The following is a 25,663-nucleotide window of genomic DNA, read 5'->3' as shown; positions in this document are numbered from 1 at the left end:
GATTCCATGAAAACAGGATTAACAGTCAATGACTTTAGCACTGTTTGAAAAATTTAGGTGTACCCTTAGAATGTAACAAATGTGAGAAACCTCATGTCAATAGTAACAGCAGGGATTATAAAAGTTTGGAAATAAAGCTACTCTGCTTAGATCTGCCTACTAATATTGTTTGCAATTGTGTTTAAATTTATAAACTGCAGGAAATAAATAAAACCAATTTTCCTGAGAAGTATTTGACATGTAGTCTACTGGAACAGTTATGAAGTCTACAATATTTTGCATGCATCTCTAGTAAGGCTTCTTTCCAGAAATGGACATTACAATACCTCTTAACTTCTGACCTGATTCGTAGCTGTGTATTTAATGGCATATATCTCTTCATGCTGAATAATTAAGTGACCAAAGTATGAGTAAAACTGCTTAAGATTTCGGTTCCCCTGAAGTTGGATCACAATGCCTTTCTATAAAAATGACATGGCCTTAGAAATTAAGTATTTCCTACCAATTCTTCTTCCTGTAAGTTCATCTACATTTGGTACACTTCTCAGTACTATTCCACAGCACATTTATACTTTCAAATATTTGCCTTTCCTAAGAGAAATGGCTGCTTTTAATAATGACCGCAGTATTTTCTATAATTTCTAGAAACAGTTAAATCAAGTTTCCCCATATATCCAAGGTAATTGCAGCTTTTCCTAAGTTCACCCCTGATGCAAATAAAAGGGAAACATGACACAAAAGCAACATATTCACAATAGGTCTTTAACTTCAGTTACTACCCATTCCTTAGCACAGAACACTCACAACTGAACGTTCAGAAACAAAGAGAAGACCAGCTGATCCAAACAGCATATATGGCAAAGCTGATGTGTTGGTACATGAAGCATTTACATTTTGTTTTATGTTATTGTTGCAGTCTTAAATCGGTTTTGATCCTTTAACAAAGCAAGAATCCTTGTCTGATACTGTCACTAATGATAGAAATCTGTAGAAATGAAGATGTCTCTATATAAGTTTCAATAAAGTGATTGAATTGACAATGGCTTCATATTTCTAAATGCATGTGTATTATGTTACCACCTTACACCCTATCACCGAAATGAAATTACTTCTCACTCTGCAAGCAGTATTCCCTTACTGTTCCCACATGACAAAAAACACAGGAGTGATACTAACAGCAACTGAACTTATCAATGTAAATAATTCTTGTTCTGTTTCGCAATCCATTTCACAGGTTATATTTCACACATTGACAAATAACGGAAAGAACTTGAACTGATTGCACTATATGCCAGTGCAAAGAGCTACAACCATGCTACATACATCAAATTCATCCATGTGAACACAGTTGATGGTAAACAATTTGTTTCATACAACATGGTGAAGTTAATGACAGTAAGTGACACTCACATTTTAGAAAACTCATTGTCCATTCACATTTAGTTGGCAATTCAGTTTAAAACAATGAAATGCAAAAACATGCAACTATTAACACCGAAGAAGAGGTGTTTTACTTGTGTGGAAGAGCTTAGAATGGAAGTTCAAAAAGAGCCATGCAGAATAAACATGCCAGATAAAGTATAGAAAACATGGCAGTGGAACAAAACATTCAGTACCTGGCATCAAACCACTCAAAACTCTAACAGAATGCAGATTAAATGATTAAGTTTCTTTAAACTTCCAATAAACTGGGCAAGTTACGCAAATCACAGTATGGGCTGACTGGGAGATGCTTATGAATTACACTCCAAATGCATTATTGTCTCAATTAACTCTGCCTTTAACTTACAGCCTGAAGAATGCATTACTTGTAAATAAATGTTTTGCTTTTTTAGCTGTGAAGAACATTCACAATACTTTCAGCTGAAAGGCTTCAAGCTGAAACAGATGTTATTAGTTCTATAGAATTTTCATTAGCACATTTTATTAAAACTGTAATATTACTCTTTGAAAAAAGTGGAAAAAAATGAAGTCATACTCAAACATAGTATGTTTTTTTGCACAAGACAGGCTGTCTTAAGTTCAGAAGAGACTGCTTTGGGACAAAAGAAAAACATTATCTCATCAACAGGCATTGATATAACATGCACAAGATTAAGTGTTGTTTTTCTCATTAGAAGAACTGAACATAAGTTTCTAGTTAGCCTGACTTTCCTTTAGGAGAACATATTCATACTCATGTAAATTATACTCAGTGGTTTTTAATTACAGATGAATTGATGTAATATATTATTGACAGCCATTTGCTTTCTTGACTTATATTCAGGCTTCCACTGTCTCAGAACTCATCTTCCCTAACATTTCTGTTATCACTGCAAGGGGGGCTCAACGCAGTACTGAGCAGAGGGCATATTCTTGCTCTCTCTCATTCTGTACGTCAGGTTCCAAAGACAACTTCATCATTCTTGTATTTATCACACTGAATTTTGAATGACTCTTCTTCTCAATTACTGAATTGCAATGAAAGGGATTAATGGTTTAGGATAAAAGTTAAATTGCCAAACAGCAAATCAAAGAGAGACTACAGGAAAAGAAATCTCTTCCGCCCTAGTCTTAACCTATGGTTCCACACAACCTATGAAATACTAGCTTAGCAAACAGTTTTACTATATAGTTTCAACCTTTAGATCTGACTAAAGAGATAAAATTAAATCTTCCTACAATGATATACTAATGTACTAAACAAAACCAAAATGAACCATTAACACAGTGATTCTGAAATGAAAATAACCGTATCCCAGTTAAGGAAAAAGAGTCCCTTTCCCAAAATTAAATCATACAGCCTTTTACCGTCATTTAATGACCCAGTTGTCAGAAGCAGAGTTAATTTCCATTCCAATCATAAAAGGGTTCAATCTACCTGCATACAACATATTCCAAGGCAATTTTGTCGCCAAATTGTTAAGACACAAGTCTGGAGCTGGTAGGGTGTTGTGCCACCGTTGGATGCAGAAAAGTAAATACAGTTCTGGAACAGTAATGGAGTGTACTTATATGTATATGACCAAGTCCTCTTCCAGATGAATAAATGAAAACATGATACCACCTCTATCTTGACCACAGTCATATGGAAATCTGACCATACAGCTATGAATTCAACATGTTAAAAGAAATTAAATCAGCCACGTGTTCTCAAAGAGAGTGTACCTTTACAAAAGTAGTGGAATAATGTTGTGACTTGCATAGACTGAACTCTTAGTAAGGATTAGAATTTCACCCATCCAGAAAATAGAGAAGTGCAATTGTAAAAATCAGAGAATTGAAACCACCAATATCCTTAATTTTTTTTTTGAGTTATTGTGCCCAGTGTATTTAGTACAGAAGCAGCCCATAGAATTACCAATTAGCACAAAGAATGAAAAATTAATAACTTAATGCATTGAAATTTGAGTTTTATTATATTTTTTTGCTGCTGGGTTAGTGTTGCATAGAGTAAGGCACTGGATTAGGAACAGAGCAGAATTTTTCTAGTTCCTACCTATGTCACTGGCTACCATCTTGGAAAACTTTCTGCTTTTGGTCTTCACTGTAAATAATATTTTAATAAAAAGATCAATCTAAGTGTCTCAAAGGATGAACTGAAGAAAAAATAAGACTATAGAAAAGAAAAATACTGTACCCTTTTCTATCAAATTATTCATTTTTTGATCATCAGAATTGTTTTGTGAACCAGAACCTATGAGTGAAGACAGAATGAAATGGATATACAAACATATATCTTTCACACAAAATCAATGTATTAATACAAGCTTTGAGTTTTAAGGAAGATACAAAGATGTATTAAGATATCAAATACTGATACTGGTATTCTCTGTAGCTGTACTAGAAATTACAAAGTCCAAATTATTTTGGTATGACAGGGATTCTACCATACTGAGGTTAACCACAAATATTATAATGCAAGGTACAATGTTGCACAGCGCAGAAAGTTTATTGCTAGAAATATTTCCCTCATTGAATATAATGTTTAAATTGAATAACCAGATTGCTGTCCTAACCATTGTTCCAGACAAAGATTAACCTAAGTTATGATTCACAGAACACTGCCATAACTATAAACTCAAGTTTTGAAAATTTGTTTTTCTCCAATGCAGTAAGTCACTGTTGGGCTGCAGTTCTTCAACTGTTCTGCTGACAAGTCAGAGCCAATGCTGCCACCTGGGATTTTTCTGAATCCTTAATACTGAAAAACCAGTGGTGGCTATAGGCCACAACTCGAGGCTTACCATTGTCATGAAATTAAAACATAGTTCAACTAAAAATTGCCAAATTTAATTGGATTTTATATTGTGGAAGTATAAAATAAGAATAGAATGCAAACATTGTGACACAGGTGAACACAAAAACTTGACAGTTTACAATGCTATACAGTATTTTATGGGTCAGATAAATGCCCCCCGGAACCTAAGCTTATTACCTTTTAACTTCTGTAGAAAAAGCAGGAGATAAGTTATTCTTTCTCTTGCATTTTCGCAGTATTTCTATAGTTCCGTGTTATTAAAACTGTAGGATACTCTCCTAACTTGTATTGGCAGGTAGTCCCCCTCACAGTCCTCTCAACTGTATAACCACCCACTGGAGGAAGTCTAATGGAAGTTAGCTTTCACTTCTCTTCACTGGGACACAGAAAGGTGGAAGAGGTGAAACATGTAGATCACTTGAGCAAATGCAAACTTCAGCCCAAACGGTGGCTCGTCTGTTTTACAGTTCATATTCTAACAGTCAAAGCCAGTAACACACTCAATTGCCAATCCCATCCTCCAGTCTTAAAGCTAGTAACAAGCAAACTTTTTGTGCTAGTGTATTTTCCTCTTAACTAGAAAGTCTCTAGACTGGAAGAAGTTCATTTAAATCTGGCCTCTGTCCTGCATCTCAAGCTCACCAATACTGTGCAGTGATTTCTCCAAAATGTCCTCTTATCTCTCTGAAAACAGAATGCCATTTTCAAGATTCTTTCCAGTCTTGTGCTCTTACCCAGAAAAGATGTAAAACTTAAAACCTAAGGAACTGCAGCTCTTCTCCCTTCACAAACAACACCAAATGATTTCCATATTAGGGAGGTGCCTCCCTCCGAGTACCTTTTTCAAAGGAAAACTGGAGAAGACTGTCATGAACCTTATCTCATTCACCGAGAGCTGAGGGGAGAGGACAGAAGCAAGGGAAGCAAGGCACAGTCTAACCTTGCTACTTCAAGATTCTATTTTACAGGGGAATGCAACAGTGGCTTTCCCCCTCCATCTTTTGTCCATTCACTATTTTTGGTACTTTAGACTTATTTCTTTTTAGTATTGTGTGTGTACTTAAGACATTATATACACTTCACCCAATACTCAGTTCTCAAAACTTCTAGATTTTATTCTAATATGAACTAACTTCAAAGCAGTCTTCACAGATAGTCAACTCATAAATTGGAGATTGATTTCTACCTCTACAGTATTAGGAATTTCCCCCTAATTTGTCCAGCAGAAAAGGACCTGGGAGTGTTGACTGACAGCCAGCTGAATATGAGCCAGCAGTGTGCCCAGGTGGCCAAGAAGGCCAACAGCATCCTGGCCTGTATCAGAAACACTGTGGCCAGCAGGACTAGGGAAGTGATTGTCATCCTGTACTCGGCACTGGTGAGGCCGCACCTCGAATCCTGTGTTCAGCTTTGGGCCCCTCACTACAAGAAGGACATTGAGGTGCTGGAGCGTGTCCAGAGAAGGGTGACGAAGCTGGTGAGGGGTCTGGAGCACAAGTCTTATGAGGAGCAGTTGAGAGAGCTGAGGTTGTTCAGCCTGGAGAAGAGGAGGCTGAGGGGAGACCTTATTGCTCTCTACAACTACCAGAAAGGAGGTTGCAGAGAGGAGGGTGTTGGTCTCTTCTCCCAGGTGACAAGCGATAGGACAAGAGGAAATGGCCTCAAGTTGCACAAGGGGAGGTTTAGACTGGATATTAGGAAAAACTTCTTCACTGAAAGGGTTGTCAGACACTGGAACAGGCTGCCCATGGAGATGGTGGAGTCACCATCCCTGGAGGTATTTAGAAGACGTGTGGATGAGGCGCCTGGGGACATGGTTTAGTGGTGGACTCAGCAGGGTTAGGTTTACAGTCTGACTTGATCTTAAAGGTCTTTTCCAACCTAAACAATTCTATGATTCTAATTCTGTTTCCTTTCGGGACATTTGAATCCATCTATTCTAAGTTGCCTCCTTTTTTGATCCTCTTAAAGAAATATCCAAACTGCATTAATTTTTAACCTACTTCAGCTAACACAACTCAAACAGGAGGAAGGTAAACAGAGAGGGAGGGGAGGTAAACTGTTAAATTTAGAATTTTTCCATATAGACCTTGATTTTCATCTTTGGGCTTGCTTTCATTGGACTGTTAGTGGAAATGGTGAATTGAGTTTTACTCTACTTCAACTCCAAATTATGAAAGAAACCCTCTAATTCAAATTAAATAGTGCTTTAAGATTTAGCAGTACCAGTTGGAAGTGGTTTGGGCTGACATTTGAGTGATGCTGGAGCAAGGGGGAAAAAGGATACAGATTAAGGCTTACAACTCATTAGCTGTTCATTATACATATTTTATGTCAGTCTATCAGAAACTACACTTATTCTGGACTTTAAGTGAGTAAAATTCAAATACCTTAGTAAGAACGATAATTCTCTTCAATCTTGACAGAGAAAGTGATTTACTGCAACTGCAGCACTGCACAGCAAGTTGTTTACAGACATTGGTCTTGATATTTAAAAATGAAATAGGAAACATGTACTTTATTCTAAACACCACAAAAAATGCTTGCATTAAAAATAATGCTGAAGTTGTCAACTTCAGCATGCCAATACTTAGCATTGCACAGGTTTGTCATGAAATCACATCTTCAGTTAAGACTTAAAAATCAAAATTTCCAGCCAAATTTTGCTTTAATTATAAATAAATCCAATTTACTCTAAGAAAGGGTTAGCAAAACAGAAAATCACATTAACTGACCTAGGTAAGTTTTGCACAGTTTAAAATTAACATCAAAAGACAGCACTTGTCAAATCAGGAATTAAAATTTATTTTAAAATTGCTACTAGAGCTACAAAGAGGATATTATTTTGTTACGCTTTCAACTTAGCTTTGGAAGGAACAAGCTACAATAGAAAAGGAATCTTTAGATTCCTGTATCAATTACCATTTTGCACTACATTGCAAAGAAGGCACATACTGCTTTAGGTACTGAGTAAACCTGCAATGTGGTCCTTTAACTTTGAGTACAGCTTTGAATGAAACAGATAAAGTGACATATTACTTTAAAAGTTTTCTCAGAGTAATAGTGAAATAAGCGACAATTTTAGCTACTACATGAAATACTCATCTCAAATACTATATATTGACATGCACTATGAAGTATTTACATGGTTAGAGCCTCAACTAGCCAATATTAAACAAAATACTAAATAGTATTACATATTGCTGAAGCTTTCATTTAAGATATTCATGTACAGTAGTGGCAACTAAAAAAAAAGGAGGGGGAAGTGTTAAGTAGGGAACTCCTATTTTGTAAGGATGCCAGTTTCTGAAGACCTCTGATTCCAAAGAAAAATATCAATTTACCATTTATGAGGAAGCAGAAGTAAACTAGCTCTTTTTACAGAAATAATCTTTACCACTTTTGAGGACTCTGAAACACTATCCCATGAACTGTTACAGGAATTTGTTCATCTCTTATCAATGTTTCAAAATTCCATTGTGTAGTATGTTCCCTGAAGCACAAATATTTCAGATTTTATCTCTTCTCTCATCTTTATGAGATATTCCTATTGTATCTCTTAAAATCAGGCTTAAAAGCAGCAACACAGCAAAATTTATGACAGCTCAAACAGCTTGTGAGAAGACAACAGGTTTTATATAGTTACTTAACTAGTAAATGTTGACTTAAAACATGCCATCTTCTGGGCAACAAGAAGCTGAAGATCAGAGAAAGTTTGATTACCTGAAGTGGGTGATTTGCAGCGGTCTTCTGGCACCATTGTACCTTCATTAATATCACAAAGACCTGCTGGAACACAAAACCAGTGTATAATAAATACAGCTGCCATTTTATCCTTTCTTCCATTGCAGTTAGGAACTTCATTTCTTATTAGCTACAAACCAGCCAGCTGTGATGGAATTTTTCTTACATATTATTTTTTTTTTTTTAATTTGGACATTACCCACAGTGACTGCAGAGTCACTTACTTCCTCCTACTAAAGTTTTTTTTTTTTTAGAAAATACACTTCCTCATTAAATTTCAGTGAAAACCACCATATTTTGAACAAGACAGACTTATCAGAACAGTTAATTATTTACATACTATAGATAGATATTAAGTACAAATTTAATTTGTTTTGAAAAAATCCTAGAGTTATATTAAAAAAGTAATTGCAAAAGAAAGTCAGATGAAAGAGGATCTTGAAGATTACAACCACGTGTGCAGTATGATGTGCCTTTTTTCACATTCTTTTCCCACTGTTACAGTAATATGCTTTGTATTTGCTGTTGCATTGCCAAATTCATTTTCCAGAACAACTCCTTCTTGATGTCACTTACTGAATTTATGTTCTAGGGTGTTTACGAAAGTGTTCTTTCTTGTATGGAGTAATTCCACTAAATTCTTACATTGTCAAATCTGATCATTTGACTAACTGCAAGACGTTAATATCTAAAAGCTCATTCCTTCCATTCCAGTGAAGAAAATAAAGCCTAGGAGTCCACCATCAGATGCTAAAGATGGAAGTTGCCTCATAAGGGTTCTGAATATTATTCCATAGCACTAGCTAAATGTATACAAGGAATTTTTTCTATTTTCCTTTTTGACAAGAAATTGCTGTCAAGACTGCCCACGACTAAGAAAAGTGAATTTTGTTGGTATTTTAATGCTAGTAATGCATCTTTAGGTTTATTATATAAAGTTTTCCTTCAGAAAAATTTCATGATGTGATACTAATGCAACCAAGCATGTAATACTTAACAGTAACAGTTAAGAAATATTTGTTAAAATGAAAGGTTTTTGCATCCACACAAGTATTTCAAATAGTGAAAAAGCTTGAGAGGTGTAATGGTAATGGCTAAGGCAACAAGGGCTTACACATGCAACGCATGTCTATACAGCTGTATACTACCTATGCACTAGTGTATCTGTACATATCTGTTAACAGACAACAAAAAAATATGGAAACAGCACTACTCTAGCAAAGCTTTAAAAATTTCCAAATACGAAACCAGAAGTTAATAATTTAAAGGAAAAAAGGTTCTTCTGAAATATGTATGTTGTATTCACACAGTTTCATTTATGCAAAACAGTCTTTTTTAAGATTACTAAGAGCATGTACAGCTTGAACCTCAAAACTCTGACTAGTATTGATGCGAAATTGTCAAATGACCTTCAGGCTTGGTTAAGCCTACACTTCACAACAGTGCAGGAACTGATTTCAATTCTAAAATGTATGGTGAAATTGCAGGTGGAAGCTATACCTTTCCACTACACAGAAGAAAAAAACCAATTTATCTGTCAGTAAATCAAAATGAGCACTATGGGATAATCATGGTACATATTCTCTAACAAAGTGTGATTTGACATCTGAAAGCACCAGAGTTTTAAACATGCATGGGGGTCTAAACATTTTGTACTAGATGGGGTTGTATAAAAAGATTTTCCAAAAATCCAGGTGCTGCTCTCCCAACAAGCAATACAAGTTTTAGATAGTAGCAGTGCTGGGAGGACAAACCTGTACTGTGCTTTTAGAATTAGTTGTGTTTCTAGATCATCCTCTTTCAGTAGCCAGACTGAACAAATCCAAACACGCAGTTCAGGAACTTAATTTCCCCTTTCCTGTAAATATTTTAATTCTTTTTCTTCCTAGGAAGATTTTAACTTCTCACACTAGTTTTCCTATGAAAACTCCTGCATTGACAGGAATAGTCTTTTGCCAAGAACGAAGTCCCACACCTGCACACTTGATTTCTAAGAAGTCTTGAGGCTACAATTTGATTAATATACATCTTAATGAATAACTCTGATCAACTGAACCAACAGAAAACCTCAAAAACATTCTCTCATCGTAAACCTATGCACTAATTTTATGCATTAGGTAAGATTTATCCCACTAAGGAGTAAGTGTGCATTATGACAATCATTATGGCACAGAAACCTTGGAAATCTAAGCATAGCCATCACTGCTATTATTTAAGCAAGAGAAGAAGGGACAGGAATACATAAAAAGTAATTTTACCTATGACTTTATTGGTAATTAAACTAAGCAGAGAAAAACAAGAATGATCTTAGTTAAGTTTGTGAACTATGAGGGTCTGTCCATGACCAATGAGAAGAAACTGGTGTAGCAATCATTATTGTTGTTCATTTAAGAACCCCAGGTACCCTGATAGAAGTACTGTGTGCACTGGCAGCAAGTCAGCTCTCCTGGAAAAGTTCTCTGGTTTCAGGCTTACAGCATATATGCAAATTGCTATGGATTACAAAAGCAAATTGGTCCATTAGCTTCCATTTCAGAACTACAAAAACTACAACCTGCTAGAACACAAACATATGGAAAAGTGACCTTCTAATAAGCTTTTAGCTTATCTCTCTGAACTCTAGTAGCAAGAAATTTGAAAACCCCCAAAATTAATAAAAATAATCAAAGACATAAAAATTACAATACTGCATTAAAAACTCCCTAGAATTACAGCCCAAATTAACTAATGTATACAGTAAGTTTTGTGAAACATTTGACAGTTTTCCACAAAAGCTTTAGGCAGATATATCTCTGAGGAAACTACAACGTGACTGGAAACCAGCCTAATTAAAAATTATAACTAGAACTATATGAAGATCTAAAAAATATAAAAACAATTAACCTGAAAAAGAGTAAAAAAATCTCCAAACCCAACAATCAAACTTTCTGACTCAGTTCTGGACTTGGCTTAGTCACAGCTGATGTTGGTCTGGTTTAGTTGACATTTAAGTTAAAAATTCAAATACAGTTCATGCCTAGATCCAGTTCAAGGAGAAAGGGGACAGGGAAAACAACTAGAACAAGGAACCCCAAAAGAGTTCTAGGCACCTGTTTTAACCTATTTCTAAATTAAATAGTCCAGGTAAATTCAGCTTTACAATCGGCTTCAGAAACCAGTTTTGGGACTTCTGATCATCTTTTGTTCCCCTTCACAATAATAAATCAGTGGCAGATCGTGGTTTTCAGTTCTGTATCATAAGGTGGAAGCATTTCTTTCATGCCTAACTCCCTTTTTCCATTAGCAGCAGAGGATGGAAGACTATACAGAAAGCAGTATTTGGCTATTGAGCCTACCCTCTCTGAAATGTATTTTTTTTCTCGTTGGGGGAAAAAAAATAGCAGAACTAACAGAATTGAACCACAATCTCAAGTATTTTTTTTTTAACTCCATGTCATTCTTCTCTTAGCTTAATTTTATTCTACTCGCCTCCATTAAAAAAATGGGGTGAGATTACCTACCTCTGCCCAAGGAGTGAAGAAAACTGGCATCCTAGGGAAAGGAACAGTGTTATGCTTTTAAAAATGAGCTTTATGTTCTCCAAATTCTTGGATGCTGTGAATGATGGAATAAGTCAGAGAAGGCCTCAAGTAAATTATGGTTCTGATGGGCTACCTCCCTTGCATAAGTACCTGAACTTCAAAACTGCTTGGAAACCTCACAGGGCTGTGCAATACACAAACACCTCCACTCAATTTCTATGAACAACATCTTTGTAGAAGTAAATCTTCATTTGTAAGAGACAAATCACTGCCTTCTACAATGTTAATTATTATTATTAATAATAATCTAACACTGGAGTTCTGAAGCTTTTTCTGCCAGAAAAGGGACCAAGCAAGAGAAGCCTCTAGCTTCAGATCTCAAAACAACACTAAGTTTGGTGAGTAAGATCTCAGGTCTGTAGAAAACAGTAACATCTGAGACAGGAAATCCTTTCAATTTTGATATTTAAAACCACAAAATGCGGAGACTTTTATGATTACTTTTTTTCCTGCAAGTTTCTTTTAAAGATGCCACAAACAAGAAATACAATAGATGCACGATGGATTAAAATCAGTTTCTAAAAGTAAAACAATTACTTAAAAGGGACTAAAAAAACCTATTTATGGTGAGTGAACAAGTCAAAAAATCAAATTCAGATGTTCAAAAATATCTTACTGCCATGAGATGACTTACTTATATAAGAGGTGCGAAGCTTTTTCACAGACTCTGAATATAAGTTAGAAAGGCCGCACATGCAAGAAGCCACACTCAGCATACCTTTATGAAGCAATGAGAAAAGGAAAGACGGAGACACTAACAGTACATTTGAGAAAGAAAAGCCAGCAGAATAATTTGTATAACCAGGTTTATAAAATGCTTTTGCCATGCAGATCATTAGTATTAAAATGTAAGATGAAAAAATATATGATTTCATGTAAGTTATATTCATGAGCAAAAAGAACTTAATTCATGAACATCTTAGACACAGTTGTAACTCAGTTATGCAGATCCAATACATTAAAACAACAAAAGCCAAGAAAACAAAGCAAGTAATGTTCAAAAGGCAGTTTATAATCTAAATGCATTAAGAAGAATTTAAGCACTTTACTCCCAAGAGGAATTAACACAGTCAACCAGTAAAGTTTTCTTTCTCTCTTAAAATGTAGGGTTTTTTTAATAAAGTTTTTATTTATTAGAAGAAAATATTTTATCTGACAGGATACCAAGTGTGTATGTTCTGCTCTATGTTAATGATTTTTAGACCAGTTTCCTCAGTTGAAATAAGCTGACTGGTGCTAACTGGATCTTTCTCAAACCAATGATTTATTAAAGTACATCTTAGAGCATCCATTTCCATTTGAATAAAATGTTACCTAAAGAATTTACCTGGACTTTATTCTGGATCTCTTAAAAATAAAGCAACCAACACTAGAGCATGAAGAAGATTTTTGAACAATTTATTTCCTATCGAAAAATAATCATTTGGGGCAGCAGTGACATTGTTTATCATTCCGTCTTCAGCCATTTTCCAAATTAACTTAAAGTATCCACTACATAACAAAGAGGAAAGAATAATTTAAAAATACTAAATTTTCCTTTTGGCATTTTGACTGAAAAGTCACTTTCCTCCTCAGCTGCAAAGGAACACCCTTTTCAGTATATTTTTAAATCAAAGTCCTTTTTTCAAAATAGATTTATTTAACCAATTTGTGTTTGGAAGTTTATGTGTTCATTTAAATCAAAGGCTTCCTCTCAAGTATAACATAACAGCATACACAACATAACACCCTTTACCTTTCAGGGACATTTCTAGTCAAAGTTTAAAATAGGAAGCCTAAAGATCCCACCCAGCAGGTACACTGGCTATCTGCAAATATTAATGGGTTTATACAAGCATGTGATATGGGCACTGGGTTTATCAGAAATACCAGAATACTATTACTACTTTATGTTGTGTTATTAAGTTAAAATCTTATAAACTGCGTAAATCCATTGTACATTTATACTTATATCTATTCACACAGATATGTTTTCCCATCTGATTTTTCTTAAAACATACATTATGCTGAAAAATAAGCAATGATATCAAGCATCAGTAGATTCCACAAAGCAATAGTTTTGACCGAAACATCAAGTAACAAACCTGCAATAGTGACATTAGGGACAGATCAAGAAGAAAGGATGAAACCACAATGGAGAAAAGTATGCTTGTATTCAAAGAATATAGACTAATAGCTCAGATAAGCTAAGAAAGGCACAGTTGGTTAAAACAAGTTTTGGGTTACTCACCTCCAGACGGTTGCCGAGTTTTTCGGGGAGATCGTGGCTCCCTGCGATAAGGATCATTGGAGCCATACAGTTCAATAGTGCCTAGATTCAAGAGCACTGTCTTCTGGAGGTAATCAACCATAGCAATACCATTACAGTTTCCAAAAACTACTCTGGAAAAAGAAGTGGAAGGAATGACAGTGCTAATCAAATACTGGTAAACTTTTATATATAAACTGTTCAGCATTTTAAGACTTCCTAATTTTTATTAATTACCCTAAATTACACATATTTATAAATTACTATTTTAGAATGCAGTATTGTTTAACTCTTCTGTAAAAACATGTGATACTAAGTAGAACAGATCACAGTCATTGTACTTGCCAACCTATCTAACAGAGCCTTAAATGACACTCTTGACTGCACAGTACCAGGTGAGGAAGAGTGATGCTGATTTGTTTCTGGTGTTAGCGTCATCAAGATCTGCCATGACCCAAAAGCAATTATCTTTTAAGCACAGAAGACTGCCTCTCGTGTTACTGTGCAGCTCATGTGAACACACATAGACTTAATTTTTAATAGACAATTTTAAACCACTTTAACAGAATAATGAAAAACCCGTGTATAATATACTTACAGGCCGTATGCCGAGTTGACTGCTAAGCTGGTTATCTGTTGAGGAGGTTCTCCACTCACCCACACTAGCTGGATAACTAGCTCAATTTGGTAGCCTGGAGACTGCTTGAGAGGAGAATTTTTAACCCTGCAAAGTAAACAAAACAGGGTATCTTTTTATGACTCTCCACAGTCTCAATTTTTTCCTTATGGGCTCAGAATTCGTTAAATTCTACACCACACTGTACTTCAGAAAGCTGGAAAATTGCAAAAAAATCAACACAAACACATAAAAGCAACCAGAAAAAACCCACACTGGAACTGGCCATTCAGTTCTTTAAGGGCCCTTTTGATTCATTACCTAATTGAAAATTAATTGATCAATGATCACAAATACTTCATTTCTCCCCTCTTCAGAGCAAGGCATAACAGCATTAGCATGCTGTATTGACTTGAATAAAGGCGTTCAGTGTCTAAAAAAGAAGGTGTTACCCATTCTTTTCAGAGTTCCCAAAGAACTCTGGTTTAGAGAATGGAAGGGGGTGAGGGGTACCTGTGGAAGAAGTATACTGAAAAGGGAAACGGAAGCACAATGTATTGAGACAAATGCAAAACAAAAAGCTGATGATACGGTAGGAAAAAACCTGAAAGCAAGGTAAATTATTATAATGGCAGACCAGTTGTATGGAATGAACCTGCGAATGGAGCAACTGAAGCTCCTGGGAAGATTTTGTTTGCATGCTGGTGAACTAACTTATGAGTGCCCTGCGGAAAGAATTAGGTCTTTCATCTTTTAAGGCGAAAAAAGTTACATAGAACATAAGCTCCTCCAGTTCCTGAATTCCTCTTGTTTTACTCATTCATTCTCATTATTGCATATTTTGGTTTGCCAGTATTTTACAAAAATTAAGAATTTTCCAATTTTTCTACTCTGTCCAGTTCTCTTTAGAAAGACACTTCTGCAACTCAGTACAACCGATACGATATGAAAACTACCACCCAGAGAAAATAACCCCATCAGAATTAGTTATTTTATGGATGGATGCACTCAAAAAATTAAAATCCAAGGTGGGACCTTAAAACTTCAGAAAACAAAAAGTACATACCTATCTTAATTTTGTATCTGAAAACTAAGTTCAATGTACATTATGCAAGGAAAAGGTGATAGTCCAGAGGCCTCATATTGCACTCTTGTAGAAGAGTAAAAAAGATTTTCTTCTCTTAACTTTCATTTCTCAAATGAGTAAAAGTTCACACACCAAGAACCTTAAGGACAAAACTACCAATTTAAAAAAAATCTGAAAATTGATCAAAGATCTACACTGCGAGCACTACGAGGAATCATGCAAAATGAAGATCCGTGAGAATGGGACATTAATTTAATTGTTTCCTGCTCTCAAAATACAAAGTAGTTCCCTTGGAGAGTTATTAAAAAAATATATGTATTTTTAAGCCTTAAAAGAGTTAACTCTCAGGTATTTGTATGCATTTTCATTGCTTTTGATTTGGTTCTAAAAACTTAAGGCTCTGGAAAACTGTCTATTCAGACATACTTGGCCTAAAGTTAAGGAGAGCCACAAAACATTAAGTTGCCTATTCATGTCAATGGACGATAAGATTTCAAAGTAACTATATTGCTGCTATTGAAAATCTTTGCTCTAAAGCATGAGCATCTATAACTATACTAACATCTATGCCAAAGTTTCCTAAAGCAGGCAGAAGTCACAAGGTAAGAATTTTCAGATTTTTTTTTTTTAAATCAGCTAATGAAGTTTAAAGAAACTAAGATTGCAATATTGATTTTTTAAAACAGAACTCAACTTTCAGATCTTTGGAAAACGTTGCTCTAAGAAATAAAACATTTTCACTAACAATGACATCTCTATAATAATACTAAAGTACATATATTCTCATCACATATTCTTGTGAAGTTTCACACTCAGCAGAAGTATAACAGAATATACTTACTTTAAACATGGGACATTATCACGAAGTCCATCAGATGAACTGCTACTAGTAGACGGATGAGACTGGGGTACAATGGATTGAGGATTGGAACCTGTGCCTGGAGTTGGTAAAGGTGGCACCTGCTCACCATCTGGAGATTCAACATCATTTACTTCATATAACAGACGTACTTCCAGCATCTGTAAATTGAAGTAAAAAGAATTATCAGTAAACTCTGCCTTTCAAAAAACTAGATATGAAATAAATGAAGTGCAACTGAAGATACTAGTTATAAGAGTGACACGCAGGACTTTTCCATCTTTTAAAAGATAACAGTAGTGTGGTGCAACCTAAAACACACACATGCAGTCTTCAGAAATACAGAGTCATGCTAACTACTACTGAATATCTGAAGATTGCTGAAACTTGAAAATCTAACCTATTTCCAATATTCAAAAGTTTACGGCTTAATATTGGAGATAAATTAAACACAGGATACAAGACCCATTTAATTATCATTCTGTGCACATAATAAATTCTCAGTTATGAAGATGACTTGTTTTATGTAGTTCAGGAATGCTAAAACTAAGAAGAGCTGAAGGCATATAGACAGCTACACTTTATACTGTTGTAGCAGTGTACACAGGACTTAGTTCAATGTTTGATGTTGCACTGAACCAGATCATACATTTTAAAGAACTGTAAGTTCATCATGATTTCAGATTTCCTTCTGCTGGATCTCTAACAATATTAGTATTAACTGTAGTGCAGTGTAAAGAAAGTTTTCTGCTCTTTTGTTCTCATCATCTGCAAAGTCGAACTTAACTCACTGACTGAAACAAAGAACTATATAGTATTTTTTAAAGCATTCCTAGTACTGAAGAATAGTTTGCTAGGGGCTGATTTATAAAAGTCATTTAGAAAAACTATTCCCTCAGAAGGAAACGTACTTGTACATAAGTAAACACCAGAAGGGGAAAAAATACGCCTTATCTCCTTAAACGGAGCCATATCTGAAGGGGGCAGAATAAGAGAGGAAAAAGAAAACAACTACATTACAATTAATGCTTTACTTAGAACATACAACATTTTATAATTAAATGGCTTCAAGTTAGCTTTCAGCTCATACATTCAGATAAGTAAAGTTGCATGTGTGTGTCTGATTTAACAAAGGACTTCTCAAACTCTTGTAATAGAACTCGTCATTGTATCCTATGCAGAATAAAACAGTGACACAGCAAAGTCCTTAACAGACCTTAGGGCATGCCTGGCACGCTTCTGCAGTATGCAGAGCCAAGAGTAGAAGATTTAACAAGACAGATGGTGACTATTAGGAATCAAGGAAAAAAGGAATCAACTCCCTAAAACCTTTTGAAAATTCTTCAACTCCACATCTCATTCACTTCAGCCAAGTTTTGATCCACTATTTGCTTTGATAGATAGAGCAAAGAACTATTATTGGCTGCAAAACCTGAAAAAGGCAATGAAAACCAAAATCTTTGTGTGCAATTTTCACTTTTGCTGAATTGCATAATTTATGTATTTTTGTGGAGGAAAAATAGTCTCCTCATTATGAGGCAATTGTTTTTGTCCATTTCACTAAGACAATGAAGTAGTAAATTGCTACAATTAGCTTATAGCTAAATCCTACAAAGTTAGAAAACAGTTATACTAATTACCGGAATGACTTCTGTTGTCACTTCCTGCTTGCTGAACCTGTAAATAATGACATGTGCAGAAACTCCAGCTATGCACAGCATTCTACTTTCTGGACACCATGAGATGATCTGAATAGCATATGGATCTTCATCTACTATATCTGTGTTTGGCCTGTCATCTTTATTCCGTGATTTTTCAAATACTTTGGCTGTTTTTAGCTTATAGAGTACTTGCAGCGTTACTACGAACAAACCAAAAGAGAAACAAATTAGTTTTTATCTAAACAGATATTTTTCTATTGTCATTTCTTTTACTTTAGAAACTTCTCTTCATAGATAAAGCCACTACATTCAACAAAAGAGGGTAGAGTAGAAGCACTGAATACCTGTGTTGACTGCCCGTGCATTGTACCACTTACCCAATGCAAGATCAGTTAGCATTAAAAAAACAAACCCAAAACCAACAACACTTTTCTGAAGATATATATATACACACACACTAAGCTTCAGTTATAAACTAAGCCCTCACAGCTTCATGGCTTAACTATACTTAGGGATCTCTTTATAACAGTAACATCTAGTTACATATACCATACCCACAACTTAAGCCTATCTATGGCAGAGAAAGTGAAGCTCCTTTCCTTTCTCCTTAGAGTATTTCAAATCCATGGACTCTCACCTGTGTTCTCAGACTTAACAGCCCCAGTTCCTCCAATTTTTATTTTGTCCTGTCTGATCATTCAAAAGTGCTGCCCTCTGATCAGTCCACATTTTTCTTGATAGTGTTTCCCAGAACTGTTCTAGTGAGGCCTTGCCACAGTTTAAAATTGTGAAATAATTACTCCATGTTGGTTTTACATATATTCCCACTTATTTATCCCAATGATTTTTTCTGTGCAACACTGACACTGCAATCCATTAGACCTCTTTTTTTTCCAGAACATAAGTTCTGAGTGTAAATCATTGATCCTGTATTCAAATAAATTGTCTTGGATGTTATTCAAGAATTAGCAATATCATTCTCAATTGTAATTCTAATTCTTTCTTATACTTTCAACAGTCTTGGTGTTGCTTTCAAACTTCATAGGCATATTCTCTAGTCAATCGTCCCAATTACTGCTACAAATAGTAGTCATATAATTAGGAAAATTTAATTTATAGCATCCTTTCTCCACTTCCATATTTCAGTGGTTTTACCTGAATCATACTTCCCCAGTTCATCTGTAAGATTATGTTATTAGAGAGATTTAAAAGTTTTAAGATCAAGATACAGGGTACTTGCAGTTTCTCCCTCAAAAGGTTTATATACCTGTTTTAGAAAGAAACTAAATGCCTTTAACAGGATCTCCTTTCAACAGATAAATGCTGAAAAGAATTTTTAAGCACACAGAATCAACCACGTTTGGTTTTTTTTCCTCATCTCTCTCCCAAGTTCCACCCCCACCCCAAACTGAAATTAAAGATCTATAACACTCCAAATACTCCTCCTCCCATTTTTTTAAACATATATGTTGCATCTGTTCCCTCCCACACCCATACACGCCTTAGCATTTTGGAATCTCACCAGTTTTCCAGAAGTTTTCAAAGACAACTAATAATGATTCCAAGATTGCTTCAGACAGCTTTTAAGTACCAAGGTAAAGTTAGTCAGAACTAGATTCACTAAAACCTCTAACTCTGTAGTCCATTCTAATTTGAATTCTTACTGCATTTCTCACTGTTAGCTGTGTAGACCATCAGATGCGATTGACCCTTTAACTGAAGAGAAATGTAAAATAGTATCAGACTCTTCAGGCCTGTTCAGTGTTCCAAAGAAAAGTGTCTTTATTTTACTGTTCTTCTGCCTTATCCCTAGTTCATTTTATTAGCACAAACTACTACTGGTTCCAATTCTCATTTTTAGATACTGTAATTTATAGGGAACTGATGTCTTATAAACACATGCCTATCTCCAGTCTAAAAAGACAGAAATAACTTACTAAAATTCAATTGTACTAAAAAGGAATGCATTTGCCTGTCATGTATCTCTATGCTCAATAATGTGCTTCTGAAGGTGCTTCTAAAAAATTTCAGAACTCTTCCATTCTAGCTGGCCCTTGGCCTACCAGTGCATTTTCACTGAGGAGGTAAAAAACAGTGAAACAATTAACTAAGAAATAATGTTAATTTTATTTAAATTTAAATCAAAGTTTCCTATGGAGTTACTGACTCTACATGAGGCAGGAAATGATGAGAATGACTAGTCTGCAGTTACATTCCATTAGAGAAATCAGTAAGTTTAGAAAACTGCTACTGCACAGAAAAAAACACTACTGAAAACACTTACTTGCTGAGGCATCCCAAAACTTGATTGACCCATCAGCATGCCTATGAAATATTAAAAAATTAATAAAATGGTAAAATGGTTAGTTGGAGTGTTAGACCTCTTTGCTACTGATTAGAAAATATGGCTAACATTCTATTTTTATTAGTATTCTTAGTGACACTTTATTTTCACAATTTGTTGGAAGATGATATTTTATGAACATTATCCCTCAATTACTTTGGACAGAAGGGATTAAAAAATCATTTGGAGGTTAACTCCCTGAAATTCCACTGTACTAATACTAATTTACGATTTTAAATACTGATTTCAGTTACCTGCATTTCCCATAAGCAGTCTGGTATACCTTATCATGTGTTGTTTCTTAAAAGATGCCCTTTATTTGGAGTAACACTTGTAAAGGAGATGCCTAAATATACTGTATTTCAGTGTAAATGAGTCACCTAACTTTTTTATTTATCCTTGAAATTGAGAATCAGTTGACTAGATTTTTTTCAGGACTGTCTCTAAGTCTCTGCAATGTGTAGTATAAAGTGACAGTAATCCTCATTAGGGCTAATGGGCTGTTCTGAAAAAGCTTTAGTAGTGCTCACTTTCATTTCATTGAACTATATTTTGTTTATGCTCCTCAGAGTACTATTAGAAGGATTCATCTCAAAAGAGATCAAAACAGATTTAAGTATTGGGTTGTCCTTTTTGAAATAAAAACCTTGGCTTCCCTTTGAGAAGTGAACTGAATAACTAATGGACTTCCTGTGCTTTAAAACACTACTCAAATATTTTCCAAGAGTTAAAGAATAAGAGATAAATTTCATCCAGGATATACTGGTAGCAAGCAGACATAATCACAATAACACATGATAATAATAATAATTTCTGTGAAACACCTGCTATCAGTTTGTTCCTACCTTCTCTTCCACGTTTTGCTTTACTTTCTTATTAATGCCTCAAGAAAATTATGCAAACGCCTTTCTGGTGAACATGATTTCTTAAATCATTCAAACCACTCTTATAACATTGTCTTCTACAAGAGGAAGAAAATATTCTCACTTCTACTTAATCAGTTAAGAAAGTTATTACTACACTATGGTGTCACTTACCCTGTAATAATTATCTCTGGGTAGCTCTGAGTGATCAAACCCCAGTTGCCTCCACTGATAGGCCATTCCTGGAAGATTAACAAATACACTGAGGAAGAAAATATCATACAGTGTTGCAAAGTTAAGCCATTGAAATTACTGCAGATACTGCAGATTCCAGTATTTCACAGGACTTCAAAAATTAATTAGACATATCCACTGCAAAGAAAAAAAAAAAAAATCAACAAGGGTTATCAACATCATCCCTGCTCCAGCCAAGTCCCTTAGATTCCAGTGACAGTGCAATTGATGGGAGCACATCAGGAAAGCATGACTATAGGCTTGACATATCCTCCCTAGACATTTACTGTTAGCCACTGTCAAAGACGGGATAATGAGTCAGATGGAGCTTTGGTCTTAGTATGGCCACTCTTACGTTGTTTAAAGATGTTGATTTTCAGTATTTTCAAATACATATGTATGTACTAGATGTTGTACCTTCTTACTGTAACCTTGACGTTTCTGTCGAGCGCCAACTGAATAGAGTGCAGGTATGAGGTCCACAGGACAATCAGCAAAATATTCACAACACGTAACCGGAGACTCGTGTATAGTCAAAGGATAGGGATTCTCAAATATAGGATACCTTTAATGGATGAAAGGGGAAGACTGTTAACCTAGGAAAAACTTCTTTTTTAAATGCAGAACACAAGTAAAATACTAAAGACTAAATCTGCATTCTTTTCATATAGAGAAAATAAATGCATATCAAATTAGATTATGAACAAATACACTATGCAACTTTATTGCCCATTCAGTACGCTACCAAGATACTGTAGTACTCTAGAGGAAACCTGAAGTTTATACTGTTTCTAGAATATTTCTAGAACATTGCTATCCTCTATAATTTTATATTTTTAAAAGCTTACTATTTTAATGGCCTGTGGAAAAACTGAAGTTACCAAGTCCTAATTGTAGTCGTGTGGATCTATGAATTTATTTCTAACACTTCAGTCTATTCTTCCAGGGAGAAAGACGGGAAGACTCCACTTCTCACTTTGTATTATTATACTGTTCTTAGACAGAAAGTTGTCCAGCACTTTTCATAACCTACTTACAACTCCAAGATCACTTTCTGAAAGTTAGATAGCAACACTCAGTTACCAATTAGAAGCAAACACACATATTCCCCACCACCTCCATCAGAAAAGTGACAGAGCATTAATAAGAAAAAAGCCAATAAGAGGTAAATATATCTGTGTTCAAAGAACATCTATCTCCAAAGAAATGCGTACGCTTTTTTCGTGAGGCAAAACCCATCTAAAGGAAAATTTAGCAACAACAGATGAAAACATTCTGCATACTAATAACTTTACACAGAGCTATCTGTAAAGCTAAAACAAACTTCTAAAAATTCAATGAAAAGAGGCTTAATTTTAACAAAATATGATAAACCCATACGACAACACAGGGGAAAAGTAAACTTCCTGCAGCAAAAAAATTTTTTAACTTTGTTGCTTTTTTCAGGTGTGAAACAATACTTTGCAAGTCAATCATAACTAAGACCATTATAAGTCTTCTAAAAACATGAACTGCTGAAGATTTTTTAACATGAAGTGGAACAAGCCTTAACATAACTTCAAATTTGAGGCACTGCAAACTATTTCACTTAAGAAAAAGCCTTGTACAAGCCTTTTTATTTCAAGCTCATTAGAACTTGTTTTATTAATCTTTCAACATATGAATGTTGGAAGCTTAATGCCATTGGTATATCAGAAACAAGTTTTGGATACAGCATATGGCCGTGCAACATTGGGAAAATCTAAAAAATTGCTCAGTAGCTGCAGAGATATTAAGACTAAACTTCACCTTCTTCCAAATTTGACAGTCGTCGTCATTATCTAAGGTATCACCATTGACTTTGAGGATATAAATTTACAGGTTTTTGTTTTGCCCTAGAAGGATGTTCTTCACAAGGATTTTTTTTTTTATTGACCATTGATGACTTTTAATCAGGAACACTACAAGGGTGCTATCTGTCTGGTTCCTCTGCTACTAATCACTTAATAGTTAGTTGTTACTGCCTGTACTAATTTCAAAACCCTTGATAAAAAAATTTGTAGGATCCAGAATTTTTAATCACCACCTAATAGAGTACATAGACTGTTCCATGGACAAAGTAACAAGAGACTCAAAATATGTTAGGCAAGTATTGTGAAAACCGTAATAGGATACTACTTTTAAGCAACCTCTAACCGCAGTAGTAAAACAGGGAGTAAATGTTACCATTCTAATTTTATGTATATTATATTTATTGCATCAGTATTGAGTTACTTTAAGCAATACAGATAGCAATTCATTCGGCAATAAAATCAGCAAATATTTATGTGATGACAGCAACACTCAGTGTCAGCCAAAATCACCTGGCTTATCTGAACAGTTGTTCCCCCTGCTCCCTTCCCCAAAATTCCGAGCTCCCCTTCATAGCACTAAGGGATCAACTTCAAAATAAACTGTGATAATTAAAAAGCAGCAGTGATCTACAAGTAATTTGTTGGTCAATCAAGCCTGGAAAAAGTTGCATAATATCCTATGCATCTACTACATATTAACTTGAGAAGAGTTTATATATCAAGATTCTCAGTTCTGCTGAAGAAACCTTATATTTAATATTCCAAATTTTATGTTCTGGACAGGGAGCTATTATGGTAGATTAAAAAGCTACAGAGCAGAACAACAGGCTGATCACTGCAGCCAACCATTAAAAAGACTACACAAGATTCTTACCCATTTTGTGCAAGGTCAATCAGCACTAAGTCCTTTTCTAGGAGAACAACTACAGCATATGGTTCCTGAAAGTCTGAAAACAAGAAAGAAAAGTTACCCATTGTTACACGTAGTTCTTGCATGCACAGCCTCAAGAATGTGATCAGCCCTTGCACTCTACCAGTCGAGAGTAGAAAAGCCACTTGGACGACTATAGTTTTTGAAGATATTTTATACACTCACTCTCTTGAATACTCCAAGTTAAGCTTGGAAAAGCCATGCTCTCCCTTTAATTCAATATTCCCAACTCTCTTCCGATTTGCTAGAACCATTTAAACAGCTCAAGTAACAGGAAAAGGAACATGCAGAGGAACTTGTATAAGCAGTATTTTTGAGAAAGAGCCAATTACCGAACAATAACATCCTCCCACCCCAAACTGCTTTTCCTCATATTCAGTGAGGTTTACGTTCTAATTGATTACAAAATGATTGAAAGACAGCTGACTTGACACTAAAATAAGAAAATTGAAAGTTTCCAAAGTTTATCTTGCCTTCTTTCAGGCAGACCTCAAATTGAGCTAAACAGTTTTATATACTCTGATGGAAGTTAACAGCCAAAAACATTGGAGTCGTCAGCAATATGGTACTATTAATATGGGACAATACCTAAACTGTGATAAAAAAATCCCCTTCTGTAGAAGACAGATTACAGGTTAGTGATGAACTTCATGTGAGTACTGGAATGAATAAAATCACTAAAATTTAAGAGTACTACACAAATGCTAATCAAGATTTAGCATTGACTGGAAAGGTCTTAAGTGCTCAAATAAATACTGATGGAACACCTTTGCTGCCGTAACTACAGCTTAAAATTGTAATGCTACTTTTTGTCTGCACATGCTTTTGGGATTAAAAAAAGGGAAAACCATGCAACCAGTAATCTGCTTTCTTCTAGAAGCAAAATAGGTTTTATAATAAACTATTCTGTTGTGATGCTTTGGGAAGTAAAACATTCTTCAGACAATAGGAGTAACAGATGTTGCTGCTGCAGTCTGATCCCCAGAGACAAAACAGAAAGGCAATAGCACAGAATATTCTGATGAGATAAAACTCCAGAGAGAAGAGATTGAAGTACTGAGAAAAATCTTTACAGAACCTACCATTAGGATATGGTGTTTCACAGAGGGTTAGAAAATCAACAATAGAATAATCCATTTCTAGCACAGCAGTACTTTTCCCATGCATAACAGTTAAACAGGGTCTTCTTCCTACAGTGTCGTATGACAAGCCTCCTGAGAGAATGATAAAAGGCTCCCTGGAATAAAGCAGAGGCATTTAGGATCAAGACAAGATAATGTTAAAAGAGAACGGGCAGTTTCTGAAACCATATAATAAAGTTCAATGAGATCATTAATCAGAGAGACATTAAAAATAATGCAAACCAGTTCTCCATGCAATGTGTACCTTGGGTATGCATTTCAAAACTTAAAAACCAAGAGTT

At 35.1% G+C, this 25,663-nt stretch overlaps 1 protein-coding gene across 3 annotated transcripts in view; it reads right to left on the bottom strand.

Annotated features, from left to right (window-relative positions):
• The window catches only part of STXBP5 (syntaxin binding protein 5), a 109,400-nt gene that overhangs the window by 16,781 nt on the left and 66,956 nt on the right, over window positions 1-25,663 (bottom strand). Inside the window, exons 10-21 of one of the 3 annotated variants that reach the window (XM_059830195.1) lie at window positions 25,323-25,477; window positions 24,184-24,256; window positions 21,895-22,042; window positions 21,418-21,485; window positions 20,321-20,361; window positions 18,016-18,236; window positions 16,358-16,536; window positions 14,412-14,537; window positions 13,796-13,947; window positions 7,964-8,029; window positions 3,620-3,676; window positions 3,479-3,526 (exon numbers count right to left, since the gene is read on the bottom strand). In XM_059830195.1, the coding sequence (XP_059686178.1) occupies window positions 3,479-3,526; window positions 3,620-3,676; window positions 7,964-8,029; window positions 13,796-13,947; window positions 14,412-14,537; window positions 16,358-16,536; window positions 18,016-18,236; window positions 20,321-20,361; window positions 21,418-21,485; window positions 21,895-22,042; window positions 24,184-24,256; window positions 25,323-25,477 (1,334 nt within the window). The remainder of the gene's footprint in view (window positions 1-3,478; window positions 3,527-3,619; window positions 3,677-7,963; window positions 8,030-13,795; window positions 13,948-14,411; window positions 14,538-16,357; window positions 16,537-18,015; window positions 18,237-20,320; window positions 20,362-21,417; window positions 21,486-21,894; window positions 22,043-24,183; window positions 24,257-25,322; window positions 25,478-25,663) is intronic. The other 2 variants (XM_059830203.1, XM_059830206.1) reach the window with 2 other exon arrangements.

Source organism: Gavia stellata, chromosome 2 (genome assembly GCF_030936135.1).
Source record: "Gavia stellata isolate bGavSte3 chromosome 2, bGavSte3.hap2, whole genome shotgun sequence".
NCBI classification, from domain to species: domain Eukaryota; kingdom Metazoa; phylum Chordata; class Aves; order Gaviiformes; family Gaviidae; genus Gavia; species Gavia stellata.
Note: the sequence above shows the minus strand (reverse complement) of the source record. Positions and strands in the feature narration are given on the sequence as shown.